This window comes from Hyla sarda, chromosome 11, assembly GCF_029499605.1.
Source record: "Hyla sarda isolate aHylSar1 chromosome 11, aHylSar1.hap1, whole genome shotgun sequence".
NCBI classification, from domain to species: domain Eukaryota; kingdom Metazoa; phylum Chordata; class Amphibia; order Anura; family Hylidae; genus Hyla; species Hyla sarda.
In genome coordinates, this window is record NC_079199.1 from 55,376,425 (window position 1) to 55,389,207 (window position 12,783).

General features: G+C 44.7%; 1 protein-coding gene across 2 annotated transcripts in view; it reads right to left on the reverse strand.

Moving 5' to 3' along the window:
* AQR (aquarius intron-binding spliceosomal factor) overlaps nucleotides 1–12,783 on the reverse strand; it is a 142,285-nt gene that overhangs the window by 55,027 nt on the left and 74,475 nt on the right. For both annotated transcript variants that reach the window (XM_056545659.1, XM_056545660.1), the window contains exons 18-19: nucleotides 5,995–6,162; nucleotides 4,176–4,345 (exon numbers count right to left, since the gene is read on the reverse strand). In XM_056545659.1, coding sequence (XP_056401634.1) covers nucleotides 4,176–4,345; nucleotides 5,995–6,162 — 338 coding nt within the window. The remainder of the gene's footprint in view (nucleotides 1–4,175; nucleotides 4,346–5,994; nucleotides 6,163–12,783) is intronic.

A 12,783-nucleotide genomic window follows, 5' to 3' on the forward strand; every position in this document is an offset into this window, starting at 1 on the left:
CCACTACTGTGAGGAGGAGGGCTGCTGTATAACCACTACTGTGAGGAGGAGGGCTGCTGTATAACCACTACTGTGAGGAGGAGGGCTGCTGTGACCACTACTGTGAGGAGGGAGTGGTGGTTACTTCAGCCTTCTTTGCACAGCAGCAGACTCCCTCCTCAAATCAGTAGTTGCAGCAGACCCCCTCCTCACAGTAGTAATTACAGAAGCACCCTTCTTTACAGTAGTGACTGACTACTAGTATGGGGTGCTCTATTTTGACTACTGAGGGAGAGGTGTGTTCTAAAAACTTCCTAGACTGCAGATTTATCCAGACCTGTTGTAAGGAAACCATTTGAAAATTCTGCACGTACGTAAATTCACAGTAGGTAAAATACAAACACAGCTTTAGAATAGTTTTTATGCCATCAAATTTCAATATGGGGTAATGTCCAAAACAGCCAATAGCAAAGAACCCAAAGAGTGCCTGGCCTATAAAGCCTTCATAATATTCAGGTCAAAATTCCCCCAAGACTGCCATGCCACAATTCTTATTCTCCTATTCGGACATTATTTGCACTAATATGCAGGACGATTATGTGCAACCAGATGCCACGCACATAAATACTGTTCTGCTCCTGTTCTGGTCTATATGATCAGGGCAAGAAAGTAAATGGGCTGGAATCAATAAACAGCGTTCCATTCTCTGCTTCAGGGGAAAAAAACAAAACATACACAACATCTGTCTTTTTGACAAGCCTGAGTTTCTGAAAAATAAAATAAAAGAATGCAAGAAATAAGCTGCATCTCTGTCCCAAGACACCAGCGGTGTTTCTGTGCTGAAGCCTGCAGGTTGTGCATCCCTGATTTATAGAGATAGAAGAGAAGACATCCAGGAATGCAGAGAAGGTAATGTAAGGACAGGCTAACTAGATAAGACTCCACAGATGCTGCAGCGGTCCAGGAGAAGGCTACAGGGCAGTGGAAACTGATCCCAAATCCTCGGACCATTTTGGATTTCTTTATTCACAAGTAAAAAAAACAATCCAGTAATTTTAACACAAATCATGCATTAAATTCACCAGGCTTAATACACATTGTAGTATTTACATGGAAGCAGGTATAGGGTAAATACAGGAACCACATACGGAAATTAGCATTTAATGACAAGACCAGAATAGTCTGAAATCAGAAAACAATGCCCCAAATCTAATATTATAAATGATACCATTGGGTGGTGAGCAAATATAAAACTTCTCTTACATTTCAGATGGCTGCTCAATCGTTCAGCCATCAGTTATCATCCTGATCCCAGGGGTAGCTATCAGAAACCTCTGGTGGCAGCTTATATCCCAAGGACTGGGCCTAACATGCAGATCCTTCTCTCTACTATCTGCTGCTGGAGTAGGGTCAGGAGGCCCCATACACTGACAATTGTTGGAATCGGATTGTCTTACTATCACAATGGTGTACAATAGGGTGGCTTGTTTTTTTTAAACTTTTTTCACTGATTGAATCCTAATACCCTTCAAATATATCTTCTGTCTCCATTATAGGCTTTATGTTTTACAGGGGAACTGTTCCTTAAATTATGACTACGCTCAATTTTGAAGGTAAGGATAAGAGATGAGCGAACTTACAGTAAATTTGATTCGTCATGAACTTCTCGGCTCGGCAGTTGCTGACTTTTTCCTGCATAAATTAGTTCAGCTCTCAGGTGGGCTGGAAAAAGTGGATACAGTCCTAGGAGAGAGTCTCCAGCCCACCGGACCACCTGAAAGCTGAACTCATTTATGCAGACTAAAGTCAGCAAATGCCGAGCCAAGAAGTTCGTGACAAATCAAATTTACTGTAAATTCGCTCATCTCTAGTAAGGATTATTCCGAAATGATTAATTGGGATAATCCAGATGTCGGCATCATAGTCCCTCCAGTGTTTCGACATGTTTCAAACAATTTATAGACCGGCTTTCCCTGCCTGATAACTCAGTGCCAGGGTGGTCTTACTCTAAAATACCTATGCCATACACAGTCGCAGTGAAGAGGACTGTGAAAGTATGTGAGTAAGAGGCACGCCATCTCCAAATTCTACTATCTACTCTCTTATCTCCTTTGCCGAGCATAAGGGTCGATCAAAGAAAAAAGTGGGAAAACAAGTCACCCTACTGTACAATCTGTTATAATATTGGGCATGAAAAATTAATTAATAGGGATTTATACCCCTGAAATAGAGAGATGGATGAAACCAAGCAAAAAGTGGTCTAGGAGGCGCTGCTCAGTGTAAAGGCAATTACGACCACAGGCTAGCACAGGACAACATTTAGTTTTATTCTGTACAATTTGGACAATGTGTTTTGGCACTGTACTGTGCCTTCCTCAGGTCCACCAGATATACCCCAGAGGACTGTAACAAGCCGGGGTGCTGGAATAATGATCCTGGCGAGATTCTGTGCTGCTGAGTTCTGAAAACATGCAGGCCAGGGGCGTGCACCGAAAGGCATTAGGTCTAATGTGCACGTCCCTGGCTTGCCCGTTTTCAGACCTCCTAGACCACTTTTTGCTTGGTTTCTTCCATCCTTCTACTGTTTATCTGGGAATAGGATAGGGTCGGAGTTCAGCAGCTCTATCATCGCATCTGCTACCAACATTTGAGTCGAATCTGCCACTTTTTATCCCCACATGTGGCCTAAATCCATCTTATTAGAGAATGTGTATGTGTGGCCTGCTCTGCAAAGGAGAACAGGACTAAAAGCTGCTATAAAGATTAGAGAAAATTTGGAAAGGACTGTCTGACCGTCTAATGTGTATGGGCCTCTTGACTCTTTCCTAGCAGATGAAGTTGGTGAAAAGAAGGATCAGGCATGCTGGATTTAATCTGCCCAATCCTTTTGTAGTGCTGGGCGGTATACCGGTTCATACCGAATATCGAAATTTTTGTGCTGCACGATATGAATTTTAACCCATACCGCAATACCGGTTTGGCCCCTCCCCCTCGGGAATGAATGAATCAGCCCAGCGCTGCGCTGTCCCCACATCGGAGAACTAATCCTATGTGACGTGCGAGCACTGTTCTGCCCCCCCCCCCCCAATTAATTATTAGCCCAGCGCTGTCCCCATCAGGGTAAATACTCACATGTCACCCGCATGCGCAGCCCTCGTCGTCCTGTTTGTTGCAGCCGCCAGCGCTGACACTATACCAGTGGTCTCCAACCTGCGGACCTCCAGATGTTGCAAAACTACAACTCCCAGTTGTAGTTTTGCAACATCTGGAGGTCCACAGGTTGGAGACCACTGCTCTATACTGTGCGGTATCCCTATGCACGGGCTGCAAAAAACAAAATAAACTTTAACTCTCCTCCTGTTGGTCCGGTACCGGCCTCACTTGCTTCCTGGGGACAAGAATGTCGGAGAGCTGTCAGCCTATCACCTGCTGCAGCGATGTTCCGCCTCGGCCGGTGGTAGGCTGAGCCCGCTGTCATGTAAGAAGCCGGCTTCTTACATGACAGTGGGCTCAGCCCACCACCGGCCGAGGCGGAACATCGATGCGGCCGGTGATAGGCTGACAGCTCTCCAACGTTCCCGTACCCAGCGTAAGGCCGACATAGGTGCGTTAAAGTTTATTTTGTTTACCTATTGCAGCCCAGGCATAGGGATAACGCACAGTATAGAGTGCCAGCGCAGGCGGCCGCAACAAACAGGATGAGGAGGGCAGCACATGCGGGTGATATGTGAGTATTTACCCCGGTGGGGATGTGGGATGATAATTAATATGGGGGGGGGGCTAGAAAATACCGTTATATACCGTGGAACCGACAAAAGTTTAAAAAATACAGTGATACACACATTTGGTCATACCGCCCAGCCCTATCCTTTTGTTCTCAGGGAATTTAGATAGTGCCAGAGGAATCTGGCAGCGGTATAACCCCTCTCTCTACATTATGAACACTAAGGTTCAGCCAAGTTGAATGATTATGTACCGGGGGCAACGGGAAAAACAGTATAGTTTAGCAACAGTTTTGAAAGGGACCAGAAGTTAAATCTAATAAGGTATTACATTATAAGTGAATATTATAATAGTTGCTTCTGCGTGTGCAGGTTGATTGTACAGAATTGCTTAAGAAAAAAAAAAAAGTAGACAGAATTTAAGGGCAAAACCAAAATAATAGAAACTAAATGCATATAAATATCCCGACCAACCTTAAAGTTATTTTCTTTTGGTTTTCTCCTCATGATCACATTAAAGGTTTCATACACATCCTCAGCCCCATTCTGAATGGTGTTTGTCATGTCTTGCTGATACTGATTGGGGTCAAGAAACACCCGGTATGTCCTTGTATCTCCCTTAAGTTTAGGTTTAGGTTCAGGTCCTAAACAAAAAATATATAAAATTACTAAATACATTACCAAAGGATATTTTAAGGGCTATTTCTCTACATTTCCTTTCTAGGCATGGCTTTATGGTTTACAGTATATCAGGATGACATCTCTGTACAGCAGTGATTCCCAACCGCGGTACACGTGTGTGCCGTTTGGTACTGTCCGTGGTGCCGCGTCCCCCTGCATCCCCCTCTCCCTTGAGGCACAGTGAGCCGAAAATGGTGCCCTGGGGCAGAACGAGCTGCATCTGCGCCGGACTCCCGTGCCTGCCGTGGAACTGCAAGCTGCACAGGCCGGCTTGCTTAAGGTACCGTACCCTTTCCACCCCTGTTAACCCTTCTCAACCCTGTCCAAACCCACCACCACTGTCACCCAGGTCCACCCTCTACCCCCCCCCCTCCCCCCCATCAGCCATGGCTGCCTTGTCCTCCTCCCTGTCCATCCCTGTCACCCATGTCCACCTCCACGTCACTCATGTCCACCCCCCCTCTCACACATGTCCACCCTCCTATCATCCCCGTCACCCATGTCCATCCCCCCTCTCACCCATGTCCACCCTCCTGTCATCCATGTCCGCCTTGTCCACTCCCCTGTCCATCCCTGTCACTCATGTTTAACCACCGTCTACCCCCGTGGTCTACCCTGTCACCCATATCCACCCTCCTGTTAACCCATCTGTCCCTTTGTCACCCCAGTCCACCCCTCTGTCACTCCTGTCCCTCTTTTACCCCCTTGTCACCCTTGTCCACCCCTCTGACCCCCTGTCTCCCATGTCCACCCTCCTGTCATCTATGTCCACCCCCCCATCCAACCCTGTCACCCCGTCCATCCCTGTCACCTGTGTTCACCCTCCATTGTCCACCCCTCTGACCACATCCTTGTCACCCATGTCCACCCCCTATTCACCCCTGTCCACCCCACTCTTCTACACCCATCTGTCACCCTTGTACACCTCCCTACACCCCTCTGTACACTCCTCTGCACCCCTGTCACTCCTCTACACCCGTCACCCATGTACACCCATCTATCACCCATGTACACTCCTCTACACTCCTGTCACCCATGTACACCCATCTGTCACCCATGTACACTCCTGTACACTCTTCTGTAACCCATGTACACTCTTCTACACTCCTGGTACCCATGTACACCCATCTATCACCCATGTACACTCCTCTACACCCCTCTGTCACCCATGTACACTCTTCTACACCCCTCTGTCACCCATGTAAAAAAAAAGTGCGGAGCCTAATAGGTTTGTTTTGCAGGTTCAACGGTGAAGAATTGTGTGTGGAAGAAATCGTGATGATGGCCTGGACCAGTTGGAGAAGAGAAGGCGACCATGCAAATTAGAGAAGACGTCATTTGTGAGTTGCTGTATAAAGCTATAAACTACATACACACTGAAAAATAGATATAGTGCATTACGTTTTTTACAGTTTTTTCCTTTTTTCTGCTCGTCAACCTTGGTAGGGGTGCCCCGCAGAAAAAAAACATTTCCGAGGTGTGCCCGACCCGAAAAAGGTTGGGAAACACTGCTCTACAGAGTAAAAACTAAACTAAACAACTAGTTCTTACATATACTGTACATTGCCTCTATCTACAAAGCTTGGTATACATTGCTCATACAAAAATTTACCTTCCTCAATGACTCGTCCCTTTTCATCCAGCATGCCTTGAATCTCACAACCCCGTACGTACATCAGACCAGTTTGCTCGACAATAGATTGTCTCCTATCAATCTTTGTGCCATATAGTAACATGGGCCGCAGAGTGATCAGGAAACAGACATCATGTTTCCGGAGACCTAAAATTGTAAAGACATGTTATAGGATATTTATGCTTTGTATCTAGTTAACTAGATTTTTCTTCCAGTGTTTGATGTTGCCATCAGGACAACGTATGATTCAGAGGGGCATTTCCATCTCATAAAGGGATGGCTTATAGTTAGGATGTGCCATCACTTTATGGTCGAGGGGGTCTGACCTCTGAGACCCCCACTGCCTGTGAAAATGAAGGGGGGATATAAGTCATCTTACCACAAAAGGGTAGATTTACAAAGTAACACTTGGAGACAGATAATATGACAGATTACAACAATCCCCTTCTTGCCCATCAGGCATGTATATTATGCAAACATAGGCAGAAACGTAACGTGAGCAGAGCAATTGGTGCACTTAAAGGGGTACCCTCGGGGAAAACTTTTTTTTAAAACAACTGGTGCAAGAAAGTTAAACAGATTTGCAAATTACTTCTTTTAAAAAATCTTAATCCTTCCTGTACTTATTAGGGTCTGTATACTACAGAGGAAATGCTTTTCTTTTTGGATTTCTCTTATGTCACGACCACAGTGCTCTCTGCTGACCTCTGCTATCCATTTTAGGAACTGTCCAGAGTGGCATATGTTTGCTATGGGGATTTTCTCCTGCTCTGGACAGTTCCTAAATTGGACAGCAGAGAGCACTGTGTTCGTGACAGAAGAGAAATCCAAAAATAAAATAATTTCCTCTGTAGTATACAGCCCCCAAAAAGTACTGGAAGGATTAAGATTTTTTAATAGAAGTAATTTACATATCTGTTTAACTTTCTGGCCACAGTTGATTTAAAAAAAAAAAATGTAAAAAAAGTTTTCCACGGGAGTACCCCTTTAACACCACTTGTTTACTCTATAGCAAGAAGTGCTGATTCCTAAAATCGTTCACAGCAAGTGCTTGGTTTGCATAAAACAGCCATTTCTATGGTTAAAGTCACACACTTATTACAAATACACAGAGAAAACAAGTGCCAGACAGACCCCCATTTCTCACAGTCTTGCTTAGTAATCCTGCCAGACTTTTGGGAATAGAGTGGGCACACATACTGACCAGCTGTTGGCATGGCTCACTTAGTAATGGTCAAACACACTGGAAAATTACTTGTTGTGCCAACAGAGGTCTCCTTAACTGTGATGCTCCAGCTAGAGGATCTACGGGGATATGTTGTGCTGAGCGGTGCCAGCTGGCAGTATTCCCCAAACTACTAACAGGACCTTCAACATATAAATTTCACTTTGCTGTATTAGCTGCACTGACATCCCATAACCTAAAACATGCTTATATTTAGAGTACCAGGGAAGGCCTCATGAAACAAATTTAGAAATCTTTTAACAAGTCCATTACACAACAATGAGGAAAAAAATTGACCTTCTCCATAGGGTTTAGCCTTAAAGGGGTACTCTGTTAGAAAACCACAGTGCTCTCAGCTGACATCTCTGTCCATTTTAGGAACTGTCCAGAGCACCATTTGTTTGCTATGGGGAATTTCTCCTACTCTGGACAGTTCTTAAAATGGACAGAGATGTCAGCAGAGGGCTTTGTGTTCCAAAAAGAAAATAATTTCCTCTGGCACCAGTTGATTTAAAAAAAGAAGAAAAAAAAAAGAAAAAAAAGAAAAAAAAAAAAAAGGTTTTCCACCGGAGTACCCCTTTAAAGACCTCAATAGTAATAAACCAATAATGGCTTGAATGTAGTTACTCTGTGCAGCACTCAGGATAAGTATTCTTAACTGTTGTTAATGTCAGTCTATGGCATGTATCACCTTATTTGCAGACTTTTTTAATCAGGGGCAATTCACTGTATTAAAATATTACTTGAAAAAAGTTTACCAAAAAGATTAACTAATGTAAAGCAAAAGCACTGGAGTGAGTGATCGATGTAGGCGGCGTCTAGAATCAGGTCCACAGGCAATGAGATAAATACAATATATCGCAAAATGGCTCATGCACACGGCGGTATTACAGGTCTGTACAAGTTCCAAGATGAATGCCACCTTTGTACAGCACCCTTATTCTATGGGGTTATACTGTACCTCCATGTACCCGAGACTTTAGGCAAAGGCTTCTGCAGTTAGATTCATATATGGCATACTACATTGGATGCTGCATTACAGCAATATACTCCCCTTAAAAAAATATGTTATAAAATGCTGCCATGCGGAAGCATCAGAGATAGAAAGCAGAGCTACAGAGACTATGCACTATCCTACAGGTTCTTTAAATACAGTATGGCTCTATAGTATGTAAGAGGTCTTAGACCAGTTTCAAATGAGTATACCGTATATACTCGAGTATAAGCAGAGTTTTTCAGCACCATTTTTTGTGCTGAAAACGCCCAACCCCTCGGCTTATACTCGAGTGAACTCTCCGCCAGTCAATCCCTTCATCAGTGGTCTTCAACCTGCGGACCTCCAGATGTTGCATAACTAAACTCTCAGCATGCCCGGACAGCCATCGGCTGTCCGGGCATGCTGGGAGTTGTAGTTTTGAAACATCTGGAGGTCCGCGGGTCCATCTAATCTGCATGGACCGTCCGGTGGGGAGGGTTAGTCGTTCCGGGCTGTACATTTTCACCGGGAGGCCCTCTTCTCCGCTCGCTCCGGGCCGGCCCCGGACTAGGGACGTTGCCTTGACGATGACGCACAGGGGCTTTCATGCGCATGAACGTCCCTGTGCGTCGTCGTCAAGGCAACGTCACTAGTCCGGGGCCGGCCCGGAGCGAGCGGAGAAGAGGGCCTCCCGGTGAAAATGTACAGCCCGGAACGACTAACCCTCCCCACCGGATGGTCCCTGCAGCATAGATGGCCCGGACCAGCTCATCCTTCCTTCCCACCGAGGGGAGGTGAGTAGAAAACTAAAGGGGGGGGGGGGGTCTGGATGATGACGAAAGCCCGCACAGTGGTCTTGAACCCGCGGACCTCCAGATGTTTCAAAACTACAACTCCGATGGCTGTCCGGGCATGCTGGAAGTTGTAGTTTTGCAACATCTGGAGGTCCGTAGGTTGAAGACCACTGAGGGGATTGACAGGCAGTGATGATGAAGGGGGGGGGGTGATAATGACGGGGGTGATAATGACGGGGGTGATAATGACGGGGGTGATAATGACGGGGGTGATAATGACGGGGGTGATAATGACAGGGTGTTAATGACGGGGGTGTTAATGACGGGGGTCTGGATGGTGACAGGGGGAGATTATGTATTTCCCACCCTAGGCTTATAGTCGAGTCAATAACTTTTCCTGGATTTTTGGGGTGAAATTAGGGGTCTCTGCTTATATTCGGGTCGGATTATACTCGAGAATATATGGTAACATGGAAACATTTCTGCAGCCGTATTACAGTCACAAGTCCTGGACTGGCCAATTCAATAACCCTGGAACAGCTGTCTACAGATGAATGTCTCTCGTATTGCTAATATATTTAGCCATGTTTTAAGGCTTTTAAGAAAAACTGTCAGGTTAGTTATTATGCCCTTGCAGAAGGCAGTAAAACAGAGAACCAGATATACTCTTTTCAGCAGCCTGTCCCCAACTGATCACCAGAACAATCATGGAGTAGATAAACGCTTCCATCCCTGTGTGAGACAGTCCCATACACTTAACTTTAAGAGTCTGTCTCAGTCACGTGGCAGAGCCGGGAGAAAACATGCATAACGTGAACTTCTCCTGGCTCATTTTAGCTTTCAGTCAGGGTCTGAACACTCACACCCTGACTGATCAAAATTTTTGACATCTCTCTACAACATGTGACAGTGCTGATTTAATGTGTTGTTTTAATTGCATGGGGAAAGACGACAAAATTGTGCAATTGTGTTTTTTTTTTTTTTTCCCGGATTCACTCCACAAATAGATTTTTTGCTTTTACAATACAGTTTAAGGTAAAATGAAAGAGGTCACTAAAAGAAACAATCAGCTCCGCAAAAAAAATAATCATGCAGCTCTGTTGATAAAAAATTAAAAGCATAATGGCTCTAAAAAGGCAAAGACGACATAACAAAAATGGACTGTATCCTTATAGGGGGGGGGGTTTAATTACTTATCTATCGCTCTCCGGAGTCATGTGATTTCCTAAATGGTAGAGGTGTCAATCAAGAGCAGAGGAGAGGGCTTACAGCTGAGGGCCCAGGACACTTCCCTCATTGATGAACATCCAGCAGACAATTTACTTCTCTTTAGCATACTGCACTGTTTCCCAACAGCTGTCCGGGCAAGCTGGGAGTTGTGGTTTTGCAACAGCTGGAGGCACCCTGGTTGAGAAACACTTGCATACAGCATGATTCATTCAAAAGTTACCTTCTCAGTTATTCTTACAATATGGCGAGATTTTTTAACTTGTCACCTATGTAGTAAAATGACTAGTTTGATGGAGTCTAAATTAACAATGGACTTTCATTAGTAGGCCAAACAACTACATGAATTCCTAGGTGGCATTAAAAAGACTGTTTCATAAAAGGACTAAACAACACTGCAATATACGGCTTTCAGAGATTTAGGTTGTTCTCGTAGATCGGCCAAGCTGAAGATGTGATTCCTGGCAGTAGTATCACTAAGACAATATTTGCCAGCACTGCGCTGTCAACAAATACGTGCTGTGGCAGGGCCAATGGAGAATTGGAAGTAGTTTAGCGCTGCCAATCTTCAAGGAACGAGGTAGGAGACCAGGGGTATACTAGAAACACTATTTTATTCACACACAACACGTCTCAAGGCCACGCCTGATGAAAAGGCCATTACAGCCTTGAAACGCGTTGTGTGTGAATAAAATAGTGTTTCCAATATACCCCTGGTCTCCTACCTCGTTCCTTGAAGATTGGCAGCTCGGAACTACTTCCAATTCTCCATTGTGTCCGGTTCTGTATCTCCTGCATGCCGTCCTTGGCGTGGGAAGTCTGCGGCAGCCAGCTTGCACTGATTGTGCGGTTTGCTTGTAGCGTTGTGAGCGTTGTGCCTCGGACATTGCACAACTGTATAAGGTGAGCGTATTACTCACTTGTCTGCACACAGCACTTTACAATCGGTCCTGCACATAGAAGCGCTCCTGTCCGCTTTTTTTGTCTAAAAAGTCTACCTGGCAGTGAGACCAGCCTTTTCTATTATTTAATCTGTAGGTCCATAAATTTGAAATGATAGTACAAAAACAGGAACATACATGCACTCACCACTATAGAGGTATCTACACGTTCAGAAGTCTGGAATCATGGGGTCTTGGATTCAGATGCTGTGGAGCGCTCAGAGGCCACAAAGTTGAAATGATATCCAACTTAGGCTTCTTTCACACTGCTGTTGTGACACGGCAGTGTGACATCCGTCAGGGAACCCGGGGAGAATGGCGGGAGGAAAAATACATCATGCAATGTTTTTTACTCCAGTCATAAAATCGTAAATGGGGTCTGTTGGGACCACTTGTTTCCCATTGTGCCCCATCAAAAATAACGTACGTTAAGGCCCCCCCCAAAAAAAATTTTTTTTTTTTTGTTAAAATCAAACCTATATAAAAATGTATATGAAAATTTGCACATTTAAAATTGTCATCTTCTGACCCCTCTAACGGTTTTATTTTTCCACATACGGGGATGTGTGAGGGCTCCTTTTTTCATCACGGGAGTTGTAGTTTAGAAACAAGGAGCCTTCAGCCGTTGCTTAATTACAACTTATATATTTCCCAGACACCCGAAGGCTGTCTGGAAACGATGGAGGTTTTAGTTTAGCAACAGCTGGAGACTCCCAGATTGGAAACGCTGGTTTAAGGGAGGGCACCATAAATGTACTAACCAATTTTCAGTGGTTTTTTTTCTTATTTCAGATACATGTATGCAGAGGACATCTTCGGATTCCGTGGACTACGTCGATGACCAGCTTTTTTTTTTGTCTAATATTAATAAAATGGTTAAAGAGGGCTTGCGGGAGAGTGTTTTTTGGAATAAAAGTTTTTAAAAAGAGTTTATTTAATTTTATTTACTTAACAGGCTTAGTAGTGGCAGCCGTCTTACAGAAGAAATCCTTTACTAAGCCGGGCTTAGCGATAGCCACAAAAATAGCTAGCACTAACCCCCAATGATTACCCTGGTACCCACTGCCACAGGGGTGCTTTGAAGAGCCGATACAAACAGGCCTCGAGTGTAAACAATGGTGCTCCTGGGCCTAGGCTGACATTATTTAGGCTGGGGGGGGGGGGGGGGGGCAGTAACAATGGTCCTCACCCACCCTGATAACGTCAGGCTGTTGTGCTTGGTTGGTCTCTGGCTGCCAATAAAAATACGGATAACCCCACACATTTTTACATAAATATTTAAACAATTTAAAAAAATAAATAAATAACTACTAGCCTTCGGCTGTCTGGGAAAGATACATTATAATATAGCAACAGCTGGAGTCTTGCAGTTTCTAAACTACAACTCCCGTCATGGAAGTTGTAGTTTAGAAACAGCTGGAGGCACCCTGATTCTAAGCTACAACTCCCATCATGGGAGCTGTAGTTTAGCAACAGCTGGAGGCACCCCATTGCTTAGATACAACTTCTGTCATGGGAGTTGCAGTTTAGAAGCAGCTGAAGGCATTCCGATTATAAACTACAACTCCCATGATGGGAATTGTAGTTTAGCAACAGCTGGAGGCA